This window comes from Anomaloglossus baeobatrachus, chromosome 5, assembly GCF_048569485.1.
Source record: "Anomaloglossus baeobatrachus isolate aAnoBae1 chromosome 5, aAnoBae1.hap1, whole genome shotgun sequence".
Classification (NCBI taxonomy): domain Eukaryota; kingdom Metazoa; phylum Chordata; class Amphibia; order Anura; family Aromobatidae; genus Anomaloglossus; species Anomaloglossus baeobatrachus.
The window spans coordinates 588,856,768-588,882,479 of NC_134357.1; the positions used below are offsets into that span (position 1 = coordinate 588,856,768).

Below are 25,712 nucleotides of genomic sequence, written 5' to 3' on the forward strand. Positions count from 1 at the left end.
AGTATTATAGTAGTTATATTCTTGTACATAGGGGCAGTATTATAGTAGTTATATTCTTGTACATAGGGGCAGTATTATAGTAGTTATATTCTTGTATATAGGGGCAGTATTATAGTAGTTATATTCTTGTACATAGGGGCAGTATTATAGTAGTTATATTCTTGTACATAGGGGCAGTATTATAGTAGTTATATTCTTGTACATAGGGGCAGTATTATAGTAGTTATATTCTTGTACATAGGGGCAGTATTATAGTAGTTATATTCTTGTACATAGGAGCAGTATTATAGTAGTTATATTCTTGTACATAGGGGCAGTATTATAGTAGTTATATTCTTGTATATAGGGGCAGTATTATAGTAGTTATATTCTTGTATATAGGAGCAGTATTATAGTAGTTATATTCTTGTATATAGGGGCAGTATTATAGTAGTTATATTCTTGTATATAGGGGCAGTATTATAGTAGTTATATTCTTGTATATAGGGAGCAGTATTATAGTAGTTATATTCTTGTACATAGGAGCAGTATTATAGTAGTTATATTCTTGTATATAGGGGCAGTATTATAGTAGTTATATTATTGTATATAGGAGCAGTATTATAGTAGTTATATTCTTGTACATAGGAGCAGTATTATAGTAGTTATATTCTTGTATATAGGAGCAGTATTATAGTAGTTATATTCTTGTATATAGGGGCAGTATTATAGTAGTTATATTCTTGTACATAGGAGCAGTATTATAGTAGTTATATTCTTGTATATAGGGGCAGTATTATAGTAGTTATATTCTTGTATATAGGGGCAGTATTATAGTAGTTATATTCTTGTACATAGGAGCAGTATTATAGTAGTTATATTCTTGTATATAGGAGCAGTATTATAGTAGTTATATTCTTGTATATAGGAGGCAGTATTATAGTAGTTATATTCTTGTATATAGGGGCAGTATTATAGTAGTTATATTCTTGTATATAGGGGCAGTATTATAGTAGTTATATTCTTGTATATAGGGGCAGTATTATAGTAGTTATATTCTTGTATATAGGGGCAGTATTATAGTAGTTATATTCTTGTATATAGGGGGCAGTATTATAGTAGTTATATTCTTGTACATAGGGGCAGTATTATAGTAGTTATATTCTTGTATATAGGGGGCAGTATTATAGTAGTTATATTCTTGTATATAGGGGCAGTATTATAGTAGTTATATTCTTGTATATAGGGGGCAGTATTATAGTAGTTATATTCTTGTACATAGGGGCAGTATTATAGTAGTTATATTCTTGTACATAGGGGCAGTATTATAGTAGTTATATTCTTGTATATAGGGGGCAGTATTATAGTAGTTATATTCTTGTATATAGGGGCAGTATTATAGTAGTTATATTCTTGTATATAGGGGGCAGTATTATAGTAGTTATATTCTTGTATATAGGGGGCAGTATTATAGTAGTTATATTCTTGTATATAGGAGCAGTATTATAGTAGTTATATTCTTGTATATAGGAGCAGTATTATAGTAGTTATATTCTTGTATATAGGGGGCAGTATTATAGTAGTTATATTCTTGTACATAGGGGCAGTATTATAGTAGTTATATTCTTGTATATAGGGGCAGTATTATAGTAGATATATTCTTGTATATAGGGGCAGTATTATAGTAGTTATATTCTTGTACATAGGGGCAGTATTATAGTAGTTATATTCTTGTATATAGGGGGCAGTATTATAGTAGTTATATTCTTGTACATAGGAGCAGTATTATAGTAGTTATATTCTTGTACATAGGGGCAGTATTATAGTAGTTATATTCCTGTATATAGGGGCAGTATTATAGTAGTTATATTCTTGTATATAGGGGCAGTATTATAGTAGTTATATTCTTGTACATAGGGGCAGTATTATAGTAGTTATATTCTTGTACATAGGAGCAGTATTATAGTAGTTATATTCTTGTACATAGGGGCAGTATTATAGTAGTTATATTCTTGTACATAGGGGCAGTATTATAGTAGTTATATTCTTGTACATAGGGGCAGTATTATAGTAGATATATTCTTGTACATAGGGGCAGTATTATAGTAGTTATATTCTTGTACATAGGGGCAGTATTATAGTAGTTATATTCTTGTACATAGGGGGCAGTATTATAGTAGTTATATTCTTGTATACAGGGGCAGTATTATAGTAGATATATTCTTGTATACAGGGGCAGTATTATAGTAGATATATTCTTGTACATAGGGGGGCAGTATTATAGTAGTTATATTCTTGTACATAGGGGGGCAGTATTATAGTAGTTATATTCTTGTACATAGGGGGCAGTATTATAGTAGTTATATTCTTGTACATAGGGGGCAGTATTATAGTAGTTATATTCTTGTACATAGTGGCAGTATTATAGTAGTTATATTCTTGTATATAGGGGCAGTATTATAGTAGTTATATTCTTGTATATAGGGGCAGTATTATAGTAGTTATATTCTTGTATATAGGGGCAGTATTATAGTAGTAATATTCTTGTATATAGGAGCAGTATTATAGTAGTTATATTCTTGTACATAGGGGCAGTATTATAGTAGTTATATTCTTGTATATAGGGGCAGTATTATAGTAGTTATATTCTTGTACATAGGAGCAGTATTATAGTAGTTATATTCTTGTACATAGGGGCAGTATTATAGTAGTTATATTCTAGTATATAGGGGCAGTATTATAGTAGTTATATTCTTGTACATAGGGGTAGTATTATAGTAGTTATATTCTAGTATATAGCGGCAGTATTATAGTAGTTATATTCTTGTATATAGGGGCAGTATTATAGTAGTTATATTCTTGTATATAGGGGGCAGTATTATAGTAGTTATATTCTTGTATATAGGAGCCGTATTATAGTAGTTATATTCTTGTATATAGGGGGCAGTATTATAGTAGTTATATTCTTGTATATAGGGGCAGTATTATAGTAGTTATATTCTTGTATATAGGGGGCAGTATTATAGTAGTTATATTCTTGTATATAGGGGGCAGTATTATAGTAGTTATATTCTTGTATATAGGAGCAGTATTATAGTAGTTATATTCTTGTATATAGGAGCAGTATTATAGTAGTTATATTCTTGTATATAGGGGGCAGTATTATAGTAGTTATATTCTTGTACATAGGGGCAGTATTATAGTAGTTATATTCTTGTATATAGGGGCAGTATTATAGTAGATATATTCTTGTATATAGGGGCAGTATTATAGTAGTTATATTCTTGTACATAGGGGCAGTATTATAGTAGTTATATTCTTGTATATAGGGGGCGGTATTATAGTACTTATAGTCTTGTATATAGGGGCAGTATTATAGTAGTTATATTCTTGTATATAGGGGCATTATTATAGTAGTTATATTCTTGTACATAGGGGCAGTATTATAGTAGTTATATTCTTGCACATAGGGGCAGTATTATAGTAGTTATATTCTTGTATATAGGGGCAGTATTATAGTAGTTATATTCTTGTATACAGGGGCAGTATTATAGTAGTTATATTCTTGTATATAGGGGCAGTATTATAGTAGTTATATTCTTGTATATAGGGGCAGTATTATAGTAGTTATATACTTGTACATAAGGGGCAGTATTATAGTAGTTATATTCTTGTATATAGGAGCAGTATTATAGTAGTTATATTCTTGTACATAGGGAGCAGTATTATAGTAGTTATATTCTTGTATATAGGGGGCAGTATTATAGTAGTTATATTCTTGCACATAGGGGTAGTATTATAGTAGTTATATTCTTGTATATAGGGGGCAGTATTATAGTAGTTATATTCTTGCACATAGGGGCAGTATTATAGTAGTTATATTCTTGTATATAGGGGGCAGTATTATAGTAGTTATATTCTTGTATATAGGGGCAGTATTATAATAATAATAATAATAATTTTATTCATTTATATAGCGCTATTAATTCCACAGCGCTTTACATACATTTGCAACACTGTCCCCATTGGGGCTCACAATCTAGAGTCCCTATCTGTATGTCTTTGGAGTGTGGGAGGAAACCGGAGTACCCGGAGGAAACCCACGCAAACACGGGGAGAACATACAAACTCCTTGCAGATGGTGTCCTTGGTGGGATTTGAACCCAGGACCCCAGCGCTGCAAGGCTGCAGTGCTAACCACTGAGCCACCGTGCCGCCCATTATAGTAGTTATATTCTTGTACATAGGGGCAGTATTATAGTAGTTATATTCTTGCACATAGGGGCAGTATTATAGTAGTTATATTCCTGTATATAGGGGGCAGTATTATAGTAGTTATATTCTTGTATATAGGGGGCAGTATTATAGTAGTTATATTCTTCTACATAGGGGGCAGTATTATAGTAGTTATATTCTTGTATACAGGGGCAGTATTATAGTAGATATATTCTTGTACATAGGGGGCAGTATTATAGTAGTTATATTCTTGTACATAGGGGCAGTATTATAGTAGTTATATTCTTGTACATAGGGGCAGTATTATAGTAGTTATATTCTTGTATACAGGGGCAGTATTATAGTAGATATATTCTTGTATACAGGGGCAGTATTATAGTAGATATATTCTTGTACATAGGGGCAGTATTATAGTAGTTATATTCTTGCACATAGGGGTAGTATTATAGTAGTTATATTCTTGTACATAGGGGCAGTATTATAGTAGTTATAGTCTTGTATATAGGGGCAGTATTATAGTAGTTATATTCTTGTATATAGAGGCAGTATTATAGTAGTTATATTCTTGTATATAGGGGGCGGTATTATAGTACTTATAGTCTTGTATATAGGGGCAGTATTATAGTAGTTATATTCTTGTATATAGGGGCATTATTATAGTAGTTATATTCTTGTACATAGGGGCAGTATTATAGTAGTTATATTCTTGCACATAGGGGCAGTATTATAGTAGTTATATTCTTGTATATAGGGGCAGTATTATAGTAGTTATATTCTTGTATACAGGGGCAGTATTATAGTAGTTATATTCTTGTATATAGGGGCAGTATTATAGTAGTTATATTCTTGTATATAGGGGCAGTATTATAGTAGTTATATACTTGTACATAAGGGGCAGTATTATAGTAGTTATATTCTTGTATATAGGGGGCAGTATTATAGTAGTTATATTCTTGCACATAGGGGCAGTATTATAGTAGTTATATTCTTGTATACAGGGGCAGTATTATAGTAGATTTATTCTTGTACATAGGGGTAGTATTATAGTAGTTATATTCTTGTATATAGGGGCAGTATTATAGTAGTTATATTCTTGTACATAGGGGGCAGTATTATAGTAGTTATATTCTTGTACATAGGGGGCAGTATTATAGTAGGTTTTTTATATGGACATGTTGGGTGTCACGCTCGTGTGTGTGTTTAGTATTAGTCCTGTAATCTGTATACAGAGGTATAATGGATTATAGACAATATACAGGATCAAGTTCTTGACTCGCGGCTGGATTAGTGGTCAGTTATTCCCGGATTGTATGGCAGACCAGACTTTTCTTTCTGTAGTAGTTTAGTTACTATCACAAAGAGTTGAGTTACGGCGTTGGCAAGCCGTAATTACTCATCCATATACCACCTTGAGCAAACAGTTGGAGCCTAGAAAATTGCATTTCTGAAACCGGAGCTGGAATTAAATAAGCTTTTATGGCTAGTAAGAATTGTCAACATGTTATTTCCTGTGCCAAATGACAGAGGCTTAGATATATCAATTCAGAAGCACATCCATCGATAAGGGCTGCGATGCACTGAGTATCCTGACACCTTTCGATCATAGCCATGATTCTCTGTCTATTCTGACATACAGTAGAAACTTTTTCACAATTTATTTGGATTATTGCCAAGGTGACATATACAGACAGTAAAATTTAAGAGCTCCCTCTAGTGGAAGGCGAAGGACAAGTGTCAGACGTTTTTTTGACTTATAGGTACATCAGAGAAATCCAAATAAAATCTACCATCCTTTACCCAACTGGAAAGCAGTGCAAATAGAGAACAAGTAATTTCATGACAAATGTATAGAAAATTTTGAAACCTTTTAGATTTTATTGCTCCGATTCATAAATATGTAGATAAAAACTTAATTTTAGTAAATGAGAATCTTAGAAATAAAGTTTCTGTTTTATTGGAAACATATGGCACAAGGTCTGTTACAGTTTTCATCCACACCCCCAAAAATAATCAAATTTTATTAAAAATACATGTGGCACCGCAATGGGGTCTCTATAGATGCCTGTTGACACAGATTAGTAAAATTGTATATAAAGTGCAAAAAGCAGTGGAAAGCAGTACAAATAGTCAACAGAAGTAATTTCATGACAAATATATGTATAGAAAATTTTGAAACCTTTTAGATTTTATTGCTCCAATTCATAAATCTGTAGATAAAAAAAATAAAATTTTAGTAAATGAGAATCTTAGAAATAAAGTTTCTGTTTTATTGGAAACATATGGCACAAGGTCTGTTACAGTTTTCATCCACACCCCCAAAAATAATCAAATTGCAATAAAAATACATGTGGTACCGCAATGGGGTCTCTATAGATGCCTGTTGACATAGATTGGTAAAATTGTAAAAAAATGTGGGACAATACTTCCAGAATATCTTCTGTGTAAATAATATAGGTAACATCTACACAGGACACATGAAAAAATGTGCAAATACATAAGGATGCATTTATTACACCATTGACAGTTCCATACATTTTTAAGTTTTTTGGTTTTAATGAACATTTTACAATATAAAAGCACTTCTACTGTTGGGTTGGTGGTTCCAACAAGACTATTCATTCGTTGGTGAAATAAAGATTAAATTTATGTTCTTGATGTGGATCTTTTCTGCAACACTTGAGTTGTGGGTACTTTACATCTTGGATTAACGAGAGTTTTTTTGTACTTTCATGACTTTTGATCTTTACCTTGATTTAACTCCATATATTTAGTAATTGTTTGGGGCTGACTTGTGTAGTTGTACCCTTAGTAAGGGTCCGACCTTACGACGGCCGCAGTATGACTGCAACACAGACAAAGCTGAAGGGTAATGGGTGCATAAAGGTGATGCCCCTGGAGTATCAGGTCGCCACAGGGTACTGCACAACCTATCCTCCCGTGCAGTATTCCACCTCCCTCTTGGTTCTGGGTCCCTATCTTAATAGTGTTGCCTCAAACAGCAAATCAAATCCTAGATACACCCTGCACCACACCCACAAGGCACACCAGTGGACAGCTTGAGTGGAATAGAGTCGCCCACCTGGGGGGGGGGGGTCAGGGAGTAGTCAGTGAGGAACCCCGCGAGCTGTGAGGAGTTCAGAGGAGGCTGGGTGTAGTGGCTCCCAAGAGAAGCTATCTAGGTTGCAAACGGTGGTCTGGACCTAGAGGAGTCGGACCCCCAGTCACAGGGGATTGTGTCAAGGTGCCTGGACCTGTCGGAGGATGGCCAGCAGCCTAGCACTGTCACCGGTCCGGGACCGAAGGCACGGCAGGGTACACGGACCTTAGGTCAGGGAGAAGCTTCAGGCAACCCAATGAGAACGGAATCTTTATGATCTGTTCCCACCTGCTCCAGAATCGGGGCATTAACGCAACGAGGGGGATAGGACTTTCCAACCCAAATCGGTCCAGAAAATCCCAAGCGTGAGCACTGAGAGCAAGCTCCAACACTTAGCCACAGTGGAGAGCGGGTCCTGGCAGGTTTCACACTACTGGGCCACCACTTTGAAGTTAAACTTAGTGCCAGGAGGCAGGTCACAGATCACCAGGCAGCACTGCAGGGGACGGGACCCAGACGAGATCAACTCAGCGGCAGCAGTACCCAGAGAATTGGGTTACCCGGTTTTCAGCGTCCGCTTATGGACTGAGTGAGTACGAGAGTGAGCTCTGCATCCCACACCAAGTCCCAGGGCATCCCCCTACCTGTGGAGGGCTACGACACCTTGCTGCCCCACTTCATCACCCCGGGTACCCCCAATGGCAGCGGCAGTACTCCCAATTACCGTACACCACGGGTGGCATAACAAACTATATCTAAATTCCCCTGTACATACCCCCTTTCATTGGAGTTGCCGCACGACCCCGGGTCTGGAGACCATCGAGCCACAGCGAACCTGGATCCGAGCAGCTCGGCTGCTTCCACGGGGGTGGCACATAATCATGAAACAAATGTCTGATGTGATGGGTCAAAATTCCATGGTAGCAGGGCAGCCTTGCCTTCTAGCCCTATCGTTTGCATTACTTTGAACTTACACAACTAATTGATCTTTGCGGAAGACTGATCGTTCCTCGCCATTGGCCTATGAAATTTACTTATATGCAGATATCTTTGCTTTCTTTTTGAGGGAACGTTAGGTCTATTGTTCCATGTGCACAATGGGCAGCATCTACTTCCGTGCAAGTGTACAAGAGTAGTTTCATAGACAAACAAAAAAAATATCCAGCATTCCCTGTTCTGGTGCATACACAAAGCTGGTTACGTGCGGTTAGGACTCACCCAATTTTAATAACTGTTCCATATTAAAAAGGCTATGAGCAATGAAGAAATGTATTCCATCAAGACATTTCCATTTATCTTCATTACTGATTTGAAATAATTTAAAACAGTGTATAAAGAAAAATCTATAAATAATGCCACATTACAAAACCACACATGAACACAATAACAGATCCCGTTTACAAATGGCCACAGATATTTCATTGCCTAATAGAAAATACCACCAGATTCATTAATGTGTTTAGTGGGTAGTGGTGATTGACAATGGTTAGAGCACCTTCAAAACCATATCCCAGCCAGTAACTTAAGATGAGTAGTCTCAGTGGAGTGAATTTACTAATTGTATTATAACAGGGGTAGTGTTCGTACCCATGGCGGGACCCAAAAAAAAAAAAAAAAATAAAAATTAGTGTTTAGCAGTGTAGTCAAGTATAGTGGCAATCACTATCAAGCCCAGTGACAGCTAGGATAAGTGGTTATTAAAACTGGCCAGCTGGATCTTCAGGATAACATAATATCAGTCACAGCGGATACAAGTTTGACAATAGATAATATCATGGCAAGGCAATATCCGTCACAGCTGGTACAAGGATTTGGACACACAAATTAGTGGGTAAACTCTGTAATTCTTAGTTTTGCCACTGTAGAATCTAGTCTGAACCACATGCACGCTCAGTCGACCTGCACATGCATGTGTATGGAGAGTCAGGAAAGATGGCAGCCAAAAGGAGCAAGTAGCTGACCGTTCTGTGCACTTCGATGAAAGAATATGGCTACAGCGTGATATTTATAGCCACCAACTTCCATCTCATAAAATAGGGCGGTAATAACAGTGTTACTTTCTCAATGATTAGTGCTACTTCAAATGTGCACAATTACAGTATCCAGAAACTAATCTCCCAGCAACGAGAAGGGATCGAGGCGGCCTGGGGAGCTCAGTCAGCATTGGAGCCTATGGGAGCGTATATAAGTGGATCCCTTCCGCCCTGCCAAGTACTATTCATAGGAAGCGCATTGCTTTATAGTGATATAAAGCTCTCAGTGACTAAAATCAAGAGACAGCGTTCAGCACAAATGTAGTCATAATCTATTTACCGGTTGTCAGCGCGATGGTTTAAATGGATCTGCGATCGTGGCCAAGAAAATAGGACTTAAAGGGGTATCCCCGTCTCAGTAACGGATGGTGCATTACTAATATATACCACCATTTATGGATCGTAGAGAATCCAACTTCTAGGATCCCCACTGATCCAGTTATTTCTCCGCAAATCCGAGCCCCTCGCTGCAGCGCAGCTTTATGGAAGCAAAGGGGGCCGACTATAGTTCACCGTGAAAGGCCCTATATTCGCAGGATCAGAGGAGGCTACAGACAGATCCCCAGCAATTTGCTATCAGACTTTACCTTCACAAACACGGGGCCTGAGTCGTAGACGGCGTCCCCTTCTTTATGTCGCGCGTCGCAGACAAGAGAAGGGGGGGGGGCGCGCGTCGCAGACAAGAGAAGGGGGCGCGCGTCGCAGACAAGAGAAGGGGGCGCGCGTCGCAGACAAGAGAAGGGGGGCGCCCGTCGCAGACAAGAGAAGAGGGGGGCGCGCGTCGCAGACAAGAGAAGAGGGGGGCGCGCGTCGCAGACAAGAGAAGAGGGGGGCGCGCGTCGCAGACAAGAGAAGAGGGGGGCGCGCGTCGCAGACAAGAGAAGAGGGGGGCGCGCGTCGCAGACAAGAGAAGAGGGGGGCGCGCGTCGCAGACAAGAGAAGAGGGGGGCGCGCGTCGCAGACAAGAGAAGAGGGGGGCGCGCGTCGCAGACAAGAGAAGAGGGGGGCGCGCGTCGCAGACAAGAGAAGAGGGGGGCGCGCGTCGCAGACAAGAGAAGAGGGGGGCGCGCGTCGCAGACAAGAGAAGAGGGGGGCGCGCGTCGCAGACAAGAGAAGAGGGGGGGCGCGCGTCGCAGACAAGAGAAGAGGGGGGCGCGCGTCGCAGACAAGAGAAGAGGGGGGGCGCGCGTCGCAGACAAGAGAAGAGGGGGGCGCGCGTCGCAGACAAGAGAAGGGGGGGGGGCGCGCGTCGCAGACAAGAGAAGGGGGGGGGGCGCGCGTCGCAGACAAGAGAAGGGGGGGGGGGGGCGCGCGTCGCAGACAAGAGAAGGGGGGGCGCGCGTCGCAGACAAGAGAAGGGGGGGCGCGCGTCGCAGACAAGAGAAGGGGGGGGCGCGCGTCGCAGACAAGAGAAGGGGGCGCGCGTCGCAGACAAGAGAAGTCGGCGCGCGTCGCAGACAAGAGAAGTCGGCGCGCGTCGCAGACAAGAGAAGTCGGCGCGCGTCGCAGACAAGAGAAGTCGGCGCGCGTCGCAGACAAGAGAAGGGGGCGCGCGTCGCAGACAAGAGAAGGGGGCGCGCGTCGCAGACAAGAGAAGGGGGCGCGCGTCGCAGACAAGAGAAGGGGGCGCGCGTCGCAGACAAGAGAAGGGGGCGCGCGTCGCAGACAAGAGAAGGGGGCGCGCGTCGCAGACAGACAAAAGAAGTGGACCGATGACTGGTTTGTTTTTGCCTCAGCTGAATGCATTGCTCTTAACTTCCACAGGGTCCTAAAAAGACAGGCAAACCCCAAAACACTTTCTATAACTGAGAAGCAAGAATTCCTGGTTAATTCACAAACATTTATTGCACTAGGAGTGGGAATACAAAGAAGACGAGCTCCGAGGTCCTGTTCGCCAAAATAAAGAGGGAGGAAAAAGTCCAAGAAATAAAAAATAAAAAATATAAGTTACATGGATATATGCATTTGTAAACATTGGTAATATCCTAAAATGAAAAAAACAGTACAAGGAAAAGTCATTTGCCCCCAATGTGACCCCATTGGCTTCCCTAAAATTAAAAAGAAGAAAACAATGCCAATATGATGGAGGCAAAAAAAAAAAAAAAAAAAGTCATTAACACTTTGTAATAAAATACGACATCCAGTGCGCGACTATAAATAGTGTCTGTACATTATATAAAATATCACCGCAGTCTCATCCTATAATAAAAGCTTCGGCCGAGCCTCGGTGGTGGGGTCCGGGGGAGGCTGGACGCCATGGAGCATCTCTTCACAGTGGAAATGGTTTGGCCAGCCAAGATTCCTGAAATGTTCCATGTCTCCCAACCTAAGGAGAAAAAAAAAAACCAGAAAAGAAACATGATACAGTGATGAGTGACTGCAGCCATAGGAGGAAGTCCTATTGCCCCTTTCCATCGAGGCTCCGGGAGCAGCAGGGATTTCCTATTGTTCTACCACTGGTTGGAGATTTCTACTGTGCTTTATGTCCTCCCTTATTGAGTAATCTCCTATCAAACACGAATGAATTTCAGATTCTTCTACTTCTGGGTGCAACTTTCTTCTGTGCTTTATGTCCTCCTCTACTGGGTGCTCAGCTGCCAATTGTAAGAATGCATTCCATAATTTTCTACCTCAGGATTTGAACTTTCTGTTGTGCTTTATGTCCTCCCCTATTGAGTACTCTTCTGCCAAAGGTGAGCACGCCTTCTATATTGTTCTACCTCTGGGTTGAACTTTCTACAATGCTTTATGTCCTCCCCTATTGAGTACTCAGCTGCCAACGGCGAAAATGCCTTCCATATTCTTCTACCTCAGGATTTGAGCTTTCTGTTGTGCTTTATGTCCTCCCCTATTGAGTACTCAGCTGCCAAAGGAGAGAATGCCTTCCATATTCTTCTACCTCAGGGTTTGAACTTTCTACTATGCTTTATGTCCTCCTCTACTGGGTACTCAGATGCCTACAGTGAGAATGCCTTCCATATTCTTCTATCTCAGGGTGAGAATGCTTTCCATACTCTTCTATCTCGGGATTTGAGCTTTCTGTTGTGCTTTATGTCCTCCCTTATTGAGTATTCGCAAGAATATAGAAGACATTCTCACCTTTGGCAGCTACTTTTGGGTGAAGCTTTCTACTGTGCTTTATGTCCTCCCCTATTGAGTACTCAGCCGCCAAAAGCGAGAATGCCTTCCATATTCCTCTGCCTCAGGGTGAGAAGGTTTTCCATATTCTTCTGCCTCAGGGTTTGAGCTTTCTACTGTGCTTTATGCCCTCCCCTATTGAGTACTCAGCTGCCAAAGGAGAGAATGCCTTCCATATTCTTCTGCCTCAGGGTTTGAGCTTTCTACTGTGCTTTATGTCCTCCATTACTGAGTACTCAGCTGCCAATGGCGAGAATGCCTTCCATATTCCTCTACCTCGGGATTTGAGCTTTCTGTTGTGCTTTATGTCCTCCCTTATTGAGTATTCGCAAGAATATAGAAGACATTCTCACCTTTGGCAGCTACTTTTGGGTGAAGCTTTCTACTGTGCTTTATGTCCTCCCCTATTGAGTACTCAGCCGCCAAAAGCGAGAATGCCTTCCATATTCCTCTGCCTCAGGGTGAGAAGGTTTTCCATATTCTTCTGCCTCAGGGTTTGAGCTTTCTACTGTGCTTTATGTCCTCCCCTATTGAGTACTCAGCTGCCAAAGGAGAGAATGCCTTCCATATTCTTCTACCTCAGGGTTTGAGCTTTCTACTATGCTTTATGTCCTCCCCTATTGAGTACTCAGCTGCCAAAGGAGAGAATGCCTTCCATATTCTTCTACCTCAGGGTTTGAGCTTTCTATTGTGCTTTATGTCCTCCATTACTGAGTACTCAGCTGCCAATGGCGAGAATGCCTTCCATATTCCTCTACCTCGGGATTTGAGCTTTCTGTTGTGCTTTTTGTCCTCCCTTATTGAGTACTCAGCTGCCAAAGGTGAGAATGTCTTCTATATTTCTTTTACTTCAGGTTCTGAGCTTTCTATTGTGCTTTATGTCCTCCCCTGTTGAGTACTCTGCTGCCAACGGCGAAAATGCCTTCCATATTCTTCTACCTCGGGATTTGAGCTTTGTGTTGTGCTTTATGTCCTCCCCTATTAAGTACTCAGATGAATATAGAAGAAATTCTCACCTTTGGCAGCTGACTTTGGGTGAAGCTTTTTACTGTGCTTTATGTCCTCCTCTATTGAATGCTCTGCTGGGAAAGGTGAGAATATCTTCTATATTCTTCTACCTTTGGATGAAGCTTTCAGCTGTGCTTTATGTCCTACCCTATTAAGTACTCTGCTGCAAAAGGTGAGCATGCCATCTATATTCTTCTACCTCAGGTTTTGAGCTTTCTACTGTGCTTTATGTCCTCCCCTATTGAATACTCAGCTGCCAAAAGGCGAGAATGCCTTCCATATTCTTCTACCTCAGGGTTTGAGCTTTCTATTATGCTTTATGTCCTCCTCTACTGGGTACTGAAATGCCTACGGTGAGAATGCCATCCATATTCTTCTACCTCGGGGTTTGAGCTTTCTACTGTGCTTTATGTCCTTTCCTATTGAGTACTCAGCTGGCAAAGGAGAGCAAGCCTTCCATATTCTTGTACCTCTGGGTGAAGCTTTCTGCCGTGCTTTATGTCCTCCCCTATTGAGTACTCAGCCGCCAAAAGCGAGAATGCCTTCCATATTCTTCTGCTACAATGTTTGAGCTTTCGATCATGCTTTATGTCCTCTCCTATTGAGTACTCTGCTGCCAAAAGCTGAGCATGCCTTCCATATTCTTCTCTACTGTACTTCATGTCCTCCCGTACTGGACACTCCGGTGCCAAGTCTCATAAACAGCAACTCAACATCTGGGGAATCCGCTTGCACTTTCTGATGTCAGTGGGTGCTGGGGGGGGGGGGGGGTATTTGCCCAACTCCTTCAATCAAAAAACGTTTCCACCTGGAAAGCCAGAACCTGATCCAGCTTGAATCCGCAGCAGTCACCGCCATCTGTGGTCACCCGCTATAGGGAACCAGAAATTGCCCTTTGGTAAAGCCTCTAATGAGGCCTCAATTACCCATACAGGTCAAGCCTCTACAGAAGGAGGCCGGTCCGGGCGCTCAGGAGCAGTGCGGCACATTAACGCTCAGGAGCAGTGCGGCACATTAACGCTCAGGAGCAGTGCGGCACATTAACGCTCAGTCTCATTTTCTAGGCTATTAGCAGGCAAATTGGGTTCAGCAGTCAAATGGGGGTTTAAAATGGAAATGGCCGGCAAGTACGTTAACTACTTTCCATATGTAATGTGAACCGCCTGCTCTACAGCCGACACCGCATTCATGCCCGATCAGCTCTCACCATTGCAAATCTAACAACAGAAAATAGAGAGTGGGTCCGTCCACCTGATATAGATGCAAACCAACAAGCTCAGGTGCTGGCACCCCGGCTGGAGAAGACCAGGGGCGCGGGGCAACGCGCCCCGGCTCGGGAAGGCACAGGGGGCAACGCGCCCCAGCTCGGGAAGGCACAGGGGGAAACGCGCCCCAGCTCGGGAAGGCACAGGGGGAAACGCGCCCCAGCTCGGGAAGGCACAGGGGGCAACGCGCCCCAGCTCGGGAAGGCACAGGGGGCAACGCGCCCCAGCTCGGGAAGGCACAGGGGGCAACGCGCCCCAGCTCGGGAAGGCACAGGGGGCAACGCGCCCCAGCTCGGGAAGGCACAGGGGGCAACGCGCCCCAGCTCAGGAAGGCACAGGGGGCAACGCGCCCCAGCTCAGGAAGGCACAGGGGGCAACGCGCCCCAGCTCAGGAAGGCACAGGGGGCAACGCGCCCCAGCTCAGGAAGGCACAGGGGGCAACGCGCCCCAGCTCAGGAAGGCACAGGGGGCAACGCGCCCCAGCTCAGGAAGGCACAGGGGGCAACGCGCCCCAGCTCAGGAAGGCACAGGGGGCAACGCGCCCCAGCTCAGGAAGGCACAGGGGGCAACGCGCCCCAGCTCAGGAAGGCACAGGGGGCAACGCGCCCCAGCTCAGGAAGGCACAGGGGGCAACGCGCCCCAGCTCAGGAAGGCACAGGGGGCAACGCGCCCCAGCTCAGGAAGGCACAGGGGGCAACGCGCCCCAGCTCAGGAAGGCACAGGGGGCAACGCGCCCCAGCTCAGGAAGGCACAGGGGGCAACGCGCCCCAGCTCAGGAAGGCACAGGGGGCAACGCACCCCAGCTCAGGAAGGCACAGGGGGCAACGCGCCCCAGCTCAGGAAGGCACAGGGGGCAACGCGCCCCAGCTCAGGAAGGCACAGGGGGCAACGCACCCCAGCTCAGGAAGGCGCGGTGTTATGATTCGGGGACCGAGGAGGATCAAAAAAAATGTGGAAACCCAAAAAGTAACCAGAGTGGCTGGAACCTTAACGGACTGCAGACCTAATCCTGACAGACAACTAGGAGGTAGCCGTGGGACGAGCCTACGATGACCTAGTCGTCTCGACACAGCCGGAGAGTTAAATATTCTCACAGATAGAGACATAAAAAAGCTAATCTGCCTTGGATCAATCCCCAAAGATATAGATAGCCCCCCACATGTAAATACTATGGGGATATAGAAAAACACAATACAAAGCTAGAAAACAGATTCAGCAAAGGTGAGGCCCAAACTATATAGGAAAGGCTAGGAAGAAGCACTGTCTGCAGCCGTAAAAACCCTAATACATACCAGCACGAGTGATATGGAAAAACCCTGAGACCACAAGGCCTCTCCCCCACTATATCAGTACTCTGGTGTTACTGGGATCCAAAAACACTAATATAGTTGAGGGACTGAATTAATACCAAGCATGACAAACACAATACCTTGCAGAATCATGGAGCCAAGTATATAGACACTCCCAGCAGGGAATGATCCCATTCCACCAAGAACTCCACACAGACAAAATAGGAATCAAGCATTAGTAGCAAAGCAGATAAAACAAGTGGAAACAAACAATAAGCAGAGGTACAAGACCACTTATCTGAGAGGAGTTCTGGTAGAGAGCAGGGCTGGTTTCAGAGTGTCCTTAACACATTGAGCACCGGCAAGTAACAGGAGAGAACTACTCAGTTATATAGCCCAATCTGAAAGGCCTGATTGCCAGTCCTCCACAGGTGTGTGGCTCTCATTCCACAAATCAACTGCACCGCCAGCACTGACCACAAGAGGGAGCCCCAAACTGGAAAACGGATTCACAACAGCGCGGGGGCAACGCGCCCCAGCTCGGGAAGGCACGGGGCAACGCGCCCCAGCTTGCTTCATCTATTACTGCCAAAGTCATTGAATGGAGCAGCCGCACCCCTTAGACCCCCGCTACGCTCCACGGCCGGCCCCTGACAATCTGATATTTATCTTCGCAGTAGATAGCAGATGAGGTCAGAGCCGCAGTGTGAATTCTGCTGATGTATTTGGGTGGAGCGCACATCTATTCCTAGAAGCCGTCCGGCCAGCTCCAGAGCCAGCCATCGATGTGCCCAGCACAATATGTGCTCCTGTCTTCTGTGTAATGTTTCCACCAACAGGTGGGCTTTTTCCAGGAAAAAAAAAAAAAATAAATTATAATCTAATATTCCCCGCGCTGCGTTTTTTTCTTTTAGGCTTGAGCTAAAGCACGTTAGTCCAAACACCCCCCCTTCCCCCCACACGTGTGTGAACTGTGCACTGTAGCTGGTCATAGTAATGAGGATTTACATATGCAGAGTATACGGGAACCTGCTGCTCCAGCCGAACCTGCCCGTCCTCTATCCTCACATGCCCCGGACCAGAGGGAGAGGGAATTATACACATAGGTACAGAGGTGTCCAGAGGGGCTGCAACTGCCCCCACCAGGGGCGGAGGAAGAGGAGTCAGGGCCCCAGGCACTGTAGATGGCAACGAACCCCCACACACCTATGGATCATGTAAACCCCTAAGGAGCCCCCTACATAACCTCCTGCATTCAGGTGCACACAAAAAACACACATAGCCCATTACTTCTGCACAACCTACTCCCCCGGTGCCCTCCATTCCCCCCCTCCCCCGACAACCTACTCCCCCAGTGCCCTCCATTCCCCCCCCCCCACCCCCGACAACCTACTCCCCCGGTGCCCTCTATCATCCTCCCCCCACCTACTCCCCCGGTGCCCTCTATCATCCCCCCCCCACCTACTCCCCCGGTGCCCTCTATCATCCTCCCCCACCTACTCCCCGGTGCCCTCTATCATCCCCCCCCCACCTACTCCCCCGGTGCCCTCTATCATCCCCCCCCCACCTACTCCCCCGGTGCCCTCTATCATCCCCCCCCCACCTACTCCCCCGGTGCCCTCTATCATCCCCCCCCCACCTACTCCCCCGGTGCCCTCTATCATCCTCCCCCCACCTACTCCCCCGGTGCCCTCTATCATTCCCCCCCCCACCTACTCCCCCGGTGCCCTCTATCATTCCCCCCCCCACCTACTCCCCGGTGCCCTCTATCATTCCCCCCCCCCACCTACTCCCCCGGTGCCCTCTATCATTCCCCCCCCCCACCTACTCCCCCGGTGCCCTCTATCATTCCCCCCCCCCACCTACTCCCCGGTGCCCTCTATCATTCCCCCCCCCCACCTACTCCCCCGGTGCCCTCTATCATTCCCCCCCCCCCACCTACTCCCCCGGTGCCCTCTATCATTCCCCCCCCCACCTACTCCCCCGGTGCCCTCTATCATTCCCCCCCCCCACCTACTCCCCCGGTGCCCTCTATCATGCCCCCCCCCACCTACTCCCCCGGTGCCCTCTATCATCCCCCCCCCACCTACTCCCCCGGTGCCCTCTATCATCCCCCCCCCCCCCACCTACTCCCCCGGTGCCCTCTATCATCCCCCCCCCCCCCACCTACTCCCCCGGTGCCCTCTATCATCCCCCCCCCCCACCTACTCCCCCGGTGCCCTCTATCATCCCCCCCCCCCCACCTACTCCCCCGGTGCCCTCTATCATCCCCCCCCCCCCCACCTACTCCCCCGGTGCCCTCTATCATCCCCCCCCCCCTACTCCCCCGGTGCCCTCTATCATCCCCCCCCCCCCCACCTACTCCCCCGGTGCCCTCTATCATCCCCCCCCCCCCCACCTACTCCCCCGGTGCCCTCTATCATCCCCCCCCCCCCCCCCTACTCCCCCGGTGCCCTCTATCATCCCCCCCCCCCCCCACCTACTCCCCCGGTGCCCTCTATCATCCCCCCCCCCCTACTCCCCCGGTGCCCTCTATCATCCCCCCCCCCCCCACCTACTCCCCCGGTGCCCTCTATCATCCCCCCCCCCACCTACTCCCCCGGTGCCCTCTATCATCCTCCCCCCACCTACTCCCCCGCCCTCTATCATCCTCCCCCCACCTACTCCCCCGGTGCCCTCTATCATCCTCCCCCCACCTACTCCCCCGGTGCCCTCTATCATCCCCCCCCCCCCCCCACCTACTCCCCCGGTGCCCTCTATCATCCCCCCCCCCCCCTACTCCCCCGGTGCCCTCTATCATCCCCTCCCCCCCCCCCCACCTACTCCCCCGGTGCCCTCTATCATCCCCCCCCCCACCTACTCCCCCGGTGCCCTCTATCATCCCCCCCCCCCCACCTACTCCCCCGGTGCCCTCTATCATCCCCCCCCCCACCTACTCCCCCGGTGCCCTCTATCATCCCCCCCCCCCACCTACTCCCCCGGTGCCCTCTATCATCCTCCCCCACCTACTCCCCCGGTGCCCTCTATCATCCCCCCCCCCCACCTACTCCCCCGGTGCCCTCTATCATCCTCCCCCACCCACCTACTCCCCCGGTGCCCTCTATCATCCTCCCCCACCCACCTACTCCCCCAGTGCCCTCTATTATCCCCCCCCCACCCACCTACTCCCCCAGTGCCCTCTATTATCCCCCCCACCCACCTACTGCCCAGTGCCCTCTATTATCCCCCCCGACAACCTACTCCCCCAGTGCCCTCTATTATCCCCCCGGTGATGTCTGGTTTTCTCCTTTCCTGACACCACAGATTCCTGCTCCTCCTATGACTATTATTAGTCGGGAGCCAGCAGGGTATTTTTCCTAGTGTTTTCACCAGAGGGGGCGATGTTGTATCCAGGGATGATCTATTCCGGTAATTGCCGCCCAATAACCCAGCACTCCCTCTTACCTAACACATTCCTCAGCTCCTAAAATAAGCCACAACAACAACGTGCCGGGATGACGACTCCCTGCACCTCCTGTGTGCTGCTGAGACCTGTAGTACCCCAGAAACCACCCCCACCAAGGAGAAACCATTCACCCAGGATGTCTTACCCACTAGAGACCCCACACATGGAAACGGTCAGGGGTCCGGGAGATAAGACCCTCAAGAGACCTGCGCCTCTAAAAACCCAAGCTGTAATACCAGCCTCGGCCACTACAAGATGTGTGGCGCTGTGGGGGAACTGAGGAGAATGCAGCGCTGGCGGCCCCTTCAATCAACTGATTTGCGGGGACCCATAGAGTAAAGCACAGCGCCATACACCCCGCAGTGGAGGTTTTCGGTACTGCAGATCACATTCACTTCCATAGGAGCCGAGCTGCAGTACCAAGAACAACCACTACAGAATATGGCACTGTTCTGGCCACCACATTCTTGGAGGTCCTGGGGTCGGACCCCACTGAGGGAGAGGAGGGGCAGGAGGGGGGGGGTCCGACCCCAGGACCTCCAAGAATGTGGTAGCCAGAACAGTGCCATATTCTGTAGTGGTTGTTCTTGGTACTGCAGCTCGGCTCCTATGGAAGTGAATGATCTGCAGTACTGAAAACTGAGTACACCCCTCCATGGGTGTAGGAAACCAAAGTGAGCATGTGCGGCCTTCATTCCTGCACATGCTCAGTACAGCTCCATTCACACAGAGGGCTTTAAGCCCTCTTGGTGGGGGTCTTAGCATTGAGACCCCACCCAGTCATCATACATTATCAGGACAGGAGGAGCAGAATACTTATGGGGCCACTGAATTTGTCTCTGACAACCACCATGTCTACCTCGATATTTTGCTGAGGGGTTGTCAGACAATCTTCTGAGCTATAGTACACCCCACACCCCAATATCTGGAAGCCTCAGCTGGTGACCCCAAGTTGTCAGAATGGCCTCACCTGTTACACCAGCCTGTCCGCTGGCCCCTGTGCCCGGCTGACAACGCTCAGGGCGTCCGGGTGGCTGCTGAAGCTGTGGTTGATGAAGACGGACGTAGTCGGGACGGCCGCGGCTCTGGGGATGTGGATGAAGACGGAGGCGGTCTGGACGGCCGGGGAGCCGGGCAGGCTGCCGGGGGGCCCCTCCGCTTTCCTGCGGCTCCTCTTGGAGAACCTCTGGGACACCTTCCTCGCCAGCTCCACCAGGTGCCGCTTCTTGGGGGAGTCGGAGGGGTCCTTCATCAGCTCCTCTATGGACACCTCCAGGTTGAGGGAGTACCAGGCCAGCCACCACAGGAGGCTGAAGAAGAGCAGGATCCCGCCGCCGTAGATCAGGAACTCCCCGAACGATCGTCCGTCCAGCCGCAGCTCCGCGAAGATCCCGGCCAGGATGAGGCCGAGCCCCAGCACGTCAAAGCTCACTGCCAGGAGGAAGAACAGAGGACATCGGCCGAGCAATCTCCGGGGCCGACGCGCAGGCATCTCTGCTGCCAGGAGCCCCTACAGCAGCCGCCGCCATTCACCTGCCTCACCTGCCTCATCTGCATAAATCAGGAGGCACTCCCAGCGCTGGGCGTCCCCCGCTGCCCGCACTGCCCCGGCAGGTTCTGGAGGCCACATGCTGGGAGCTGTAGTGCACCAGCCTGCAGATCTGGAGACAGAGGGTACAGGGCATGCTGGGAGCTGTAGTGCACCAGCCTGCAGATCTGGAGACAATGGGGGACAGGGCATGCTGGGAGCTGTAGTTCTCCAGCCTGGCAGATCTGGAGACAGAGGGTACAGGGCATGCTGGGAGCTGTAGTGCACCTGGCAGATCTGGAGACAGAGGGTACAGGGCATGCTGGGAGCTGTAGTGCACCAGCCTGCAGATCTGGAGACAATGGGGGACAGGGCATGCTGGGAGCTGTAGTGCACCTGGCAGATCTGGAGACAGAGGGTACAGGGCATGCTGGGAGCTGTAGTGCACCTGGCAGATCTGGTAACAGAGGGTACAGGGCATGCTGGGAGCTGTAGTGCACCAGCCTGCAGATCTGGAGACAATGGGGGACAGGGCATGCTGGGAGCTGTAGTGCACCAGCCTGCAGATCTGGAGACAATGGGGGACAGGGCATGCTGGGAGCTGTAGTGCACCAGCCTGCAGATCTGGAGACAGAGGGTACAGGGCATGCTGGGAGCTGTAGTGCACCAGCCTGGCAGATCTGGAGACAGAGGGTACAGGGCATGCTGGGAGCTGTAGTTCTCCAGCCTGACAGATCTGGAGACAGAGGGTACAGGGCATGCTGGGAGCTGTAGTGCACCAGCCTGCAGATCTGGAGACAGAGGGTACAGGGCATGCTGGGAGCTGTAGTGCACCAGCCTGCAGATCTGGAGACAGAGGGTACAGGGCATGCTGGGAGCTGTAGTGCACCAGCCTGGCAGATCTGGAGACAGAGGGTACAGGGCATGCTGGGAGCTGTAGTGCACCTGGCAGATCTGGAGACAGAGGGTACAGGGCATGCTGGGAGCTGTAGTGCACCAGCCTGGCAGATCTGGAGACAGAGGGTACAGGGCATGCTGGGAGCTGTAGTGCACCAGCCTGCAGATCTGGAGACAGAGGGTACAGGGCATGCTGGGAGCTGTAGTGCACCTGGCAGATCTGGAGACAGAGGGTACAGGGCATGCTGGGAGCTGTAGTGCACCAGCCTGCAGATCTGGAGACAGAGGGTACAGGGCATGCTGGGAGCTGTAGTGCACCAGCCTGGCAGATCTGGAGACAGAGGGTACAGGGCATGCTGGGAGCTGTAGTGCACCTGGCAGATCTGGAGACAGAGGGTACAGGGCATGCTGGGAGCTGTAGTGCACCTGGCAGATCTGGAGACAGAGGGTACAGGGCATGCTGGGAGCTGTAGTGCACCTGGCAGATCTGGAGACAGAGGGTACAGGGCATGCTGGGAGCTGTAGTGCACCTGGCAGATCTGGAGACAGAGGGTACAGGGCATGCTGGGAGCTGTAGTGCACCAGCCTGACAGATCTGGAGACAGAGGGTACAGGGCATGCTGGGAGCTGTAGTGCACCAGCCTGCAGATCTGGAGACAGAGGGTACAGGGCATGCTGGGAGCTGTAGTGCACCTGGCAGATCTGGAGACAGAGGGTACAGGGCATGCTGGGAGCTGTAGTGCACCAGCCTGCAGATCTGGAGACAGAGGGTACAGGGCATGCTGGGAGCTGTGGTGCACCTGGCAGATCCGGAGACAGAGGGTACAGGGCATGCTGGGAGCTGTAGTGCACCTGGCAGATCTGGAGACAGAGGGTACAGGGCATGCTGGGAGCTGTAGTGCACCTGGCAGATCTGGAGACAGAGGGTACAGAGCATGCTGGGAGCTGTAGTGCACCAGCCTGCAGATCTGGAGACAGAGGGTACAGGGCATGCTGGGAGCTGTAGTGCACCTGGCAGATCTGGAGACAGAGGGTACAGGGCATGCTGGGAGCTGTAGTGCACCAGCCTGGCAGATCTGGAGACAGAGGGTACAGGGCATGCTGGGAGCTGTAGTGCACCTGGCAGATCTGGAGACAGAGGGTACAGGGCATGCTGGGAGCTGTAGTGCACCAGCCTGCAGATCTGGAGACAGAGGGTACAGAGCATGCTGGGAGCTGTAGTGCACCTGGCAGATCTGGAGACAGAGGGTACAGGGCATGCTGGGAGCTGTAGTGCACCAGCCTGCAGATCTGGAGACAGAGGGTACAGGGCATGCTGGGAGCTGTAGTGCACCTGGCAGATCTGGAGACAGAGGGTACAGGGCATGCTGGGAGCTGTAGTGCACCAGCCTGCAGATCTGGAGACAGAGGGTACAGGGCATGCTGGGAGCTGTAGTGCACCAGCCTGCAGATCTGGAGACAGAGGGTACAGGGCATGCTGGGAGCTGTAGTGCACCTGGCAGATCTGGAGACAGAGGGTACAGGGCATGCTGGGAGCTGTAGTGCACCTGGCAGATCTGGAGACAGAGGGTACAGGGCATGCTGGGAGCTGTAGTGCACCAGCCTGCAGATCTGGAGACAGAGGGTACAGGGCATGCTGGGAGCTGTAGTGCACCAGCCTGCAGATCTGGAGACAGAGGGTACAGGGCATGCTGGGAGCTGTAGTGCACCTGGCAGATCTGGAGACAATGGGGGACAGGGCATGCTGGGAGCTGTAGTGCACCTGGCAGATCTGGAGACAGAGGGTACAGGGCATGCTGGGAGCTGTAGTGCACCAGCCTGCAGATCTGGAGACAGAGGGTACAGGGCATGCTGGGAGCTGTAGTGCACCAGCCTGCAGATCTGGAGACAGAGGGTACAGGGCATGCTGGGAGCTGTAGTGCACCTGCCTGCAGATCTGGAGACAGAGGGTACAGGGCATGCTGGGAGCTGTAGTGCACCTGACAGATCTGGAGACAGAGGGTACAGGGCATGCTGGGAGCTGTAGTGCACCAGCCTGCAGATCTGGAGACAGAGGGTACAGGGCATGCTGGGAGCTGTAGTGCACCAGCCTGGCAGATCTGGAGACAGAGGGTACAGGGCATGCTTGGGAGCTGTAGTGCACCAGCCTGCAGATCTGGAGACAGAGGGTACAGGGCATGCTGGGAGCTGTAGTGCACCTGGCAGATCTGGAGACAGAGGGTACAGGGCATGCTGGGAGCTGTAGTGCACCAGCCTGCAGATCTGGAGACAATGGGGGACAGGGCATGCTGGGAGCTGTAGTGCACCTGGCAGATCTGGAGACAGAGGGTACAGGGCATGCTGGGAGCTGTAGTGCACCTGGCAGATCTGGAGACAATGGGGACAGGGCATGCTGGGAGCTGTAGTGCACCTGGCAGATCTGGAGACAGAGGGTACAGGGCATGCTGGGAGCTGTAGTGCACCAGCCTGCAGATCTGGAGACAGAGGGTACAGGGCATGCTGGGAGCTGTAGTGCACCAGCCTGCAGATCTGGAGACAGAGGGTACAGGGCATGCTGGGAGCTGTAGTGCACCTGGCAGATCTGGAGACAGAGGGTACAGGGCATGCTGGGAGCTGTAGTGCACCAGCCTGCAGATCTGGAGACAGAGGGTACAGGGCATGCTGGGAGCTGTAGTGCACCAGCCTGGCAGATCTGGAGACAGAGGGTACAGGGCATGCTGGGAGCTGTAGTGCACCAGCCTGCAGATCTGGAGACAGAGGGTACAGGGCATGCTGGGAGCTGTAGTGCACCTGGCAGATCTGGAGACAGAGGGTACAGGGCATGCTGGGAGCTGTAGTGCACCAGCCTGCAGATCTGGAGACAGAGGGTACAGGGCATGCTGGGAGCTGTAGTGCACCAGCCTGACAGATCTGGAGACAGAGGGTACAGGGCATGCTGGGAGCTGTAGTGCACCAGCCTGACAGATCTGGAGACAGAGGGTACAGGGCATGCTGGGAGCTGTAGTGCACCAGCCTGGCAGATCTGGAGACAGAGGGTACAGGGCATGCTGGGAGCTGTAGTGCACCAGCCTGACAGATCTGGAGACAGAGGGTACAGGGCATGCTGGGAGCTGTAGTGCACCAGCCTGACAGATCTGGAGACAGAGGGTACAGGGCATGCTGGGACTTGTAGTGCACCAGCCTGCAGATCTGGAGACAGAGGGTACAGGGCATGCTGGGACTTGTAGTGCACCAGCCTGCAGATCTGGAGACAGAGGGTACAGGGCATGCTGGGAGCTGTAGTGCACCTGGCAGATCTGGAGACAGAGGGTACAGGGCATGCTGGGAGCTGTAGTGCACCTGGCAGATCTGGAGACAGAGGGTGCAGGGCATGCTGGGAGCTGTAGTGCACCTGACAGATCTGGAGACAGAGGGTACAGGGCATGCTGGGAGCTGTAGTGCACCTGACAGATCTGGAGACAGAGGGTACAGGGCATGCTGGGACTTGTAGTGCACCAGCCTGCAGATCTGGAGACAGAGGGTACAGGGCATGCTGGGAGCTGTAGTGCACCAGCCTGGCAGATCTGGAGACAGAGGGTACAGGGCATGCTGGGACTTGTAGTGCACCAGCCTGCAGATCTGGAGACAGAGGGTACAGGGCATGCTGGGAGCTGTAGTGCACCTGACAGACCTGGAGACAGAGGGTACAGGGCATGCTGGGACTTGTAGTGCACCAGCCTGCAGATCTGGAGACAGAGGGTACAGGGCATGCTGGGAGCTGTAGTGCACCAGCCTGGCAGATCTGGAGACAGACGGTA

At 49.2% G+C, this 25,712-nt stretch overlaps 1 protein-coding gene and 1 long non-coding RNA gene across 2 annotated transcripts in view; one reads left to right on the plus strand and one right to left on the minus strand.

Moving 5' to 3' along the window:
- Positions 1-25,712, plus strand: part of LOC142310466 (uncharacterized) — a 180,414-nt gene that overhangs the window by 115,560 nt on the left and 39,142 nt on the right. The gene's annotated exons all lie outside the window — the stretch shown is intronic.
- On the minus strand, positions 10,959-21,027 carry LOC142310465 (transmembrane protein 238-like). Its single transcript, XM_075347989.1, has 2 exons — positions 20,461-21,027; positions 10,959-11,671 (listed from the first exon to the last, which is right to left on the minus strand). Exon 1 carries the CDS (start codon positions 20,980-20,982, stop codon positions 20,464-20,466), a length of 519 nt encoding a protein of 172 aa, XP_075204104.1. The 5' UTR covers positions 20,983-21,027; the 3' UTR covers positions 10,959-11,671; positions 20,461-20,463.

Bases quoted from the DNA above. Each gene is read 5' to 3' on its own strand.
- LOC142310465 (XM_075347989.1), bottom strand. From the start codon at position 20,982: ATGCCTGCGCGTCGGCCCCGGAGATTGCTCGGCCGATGTCCTCTGTTC.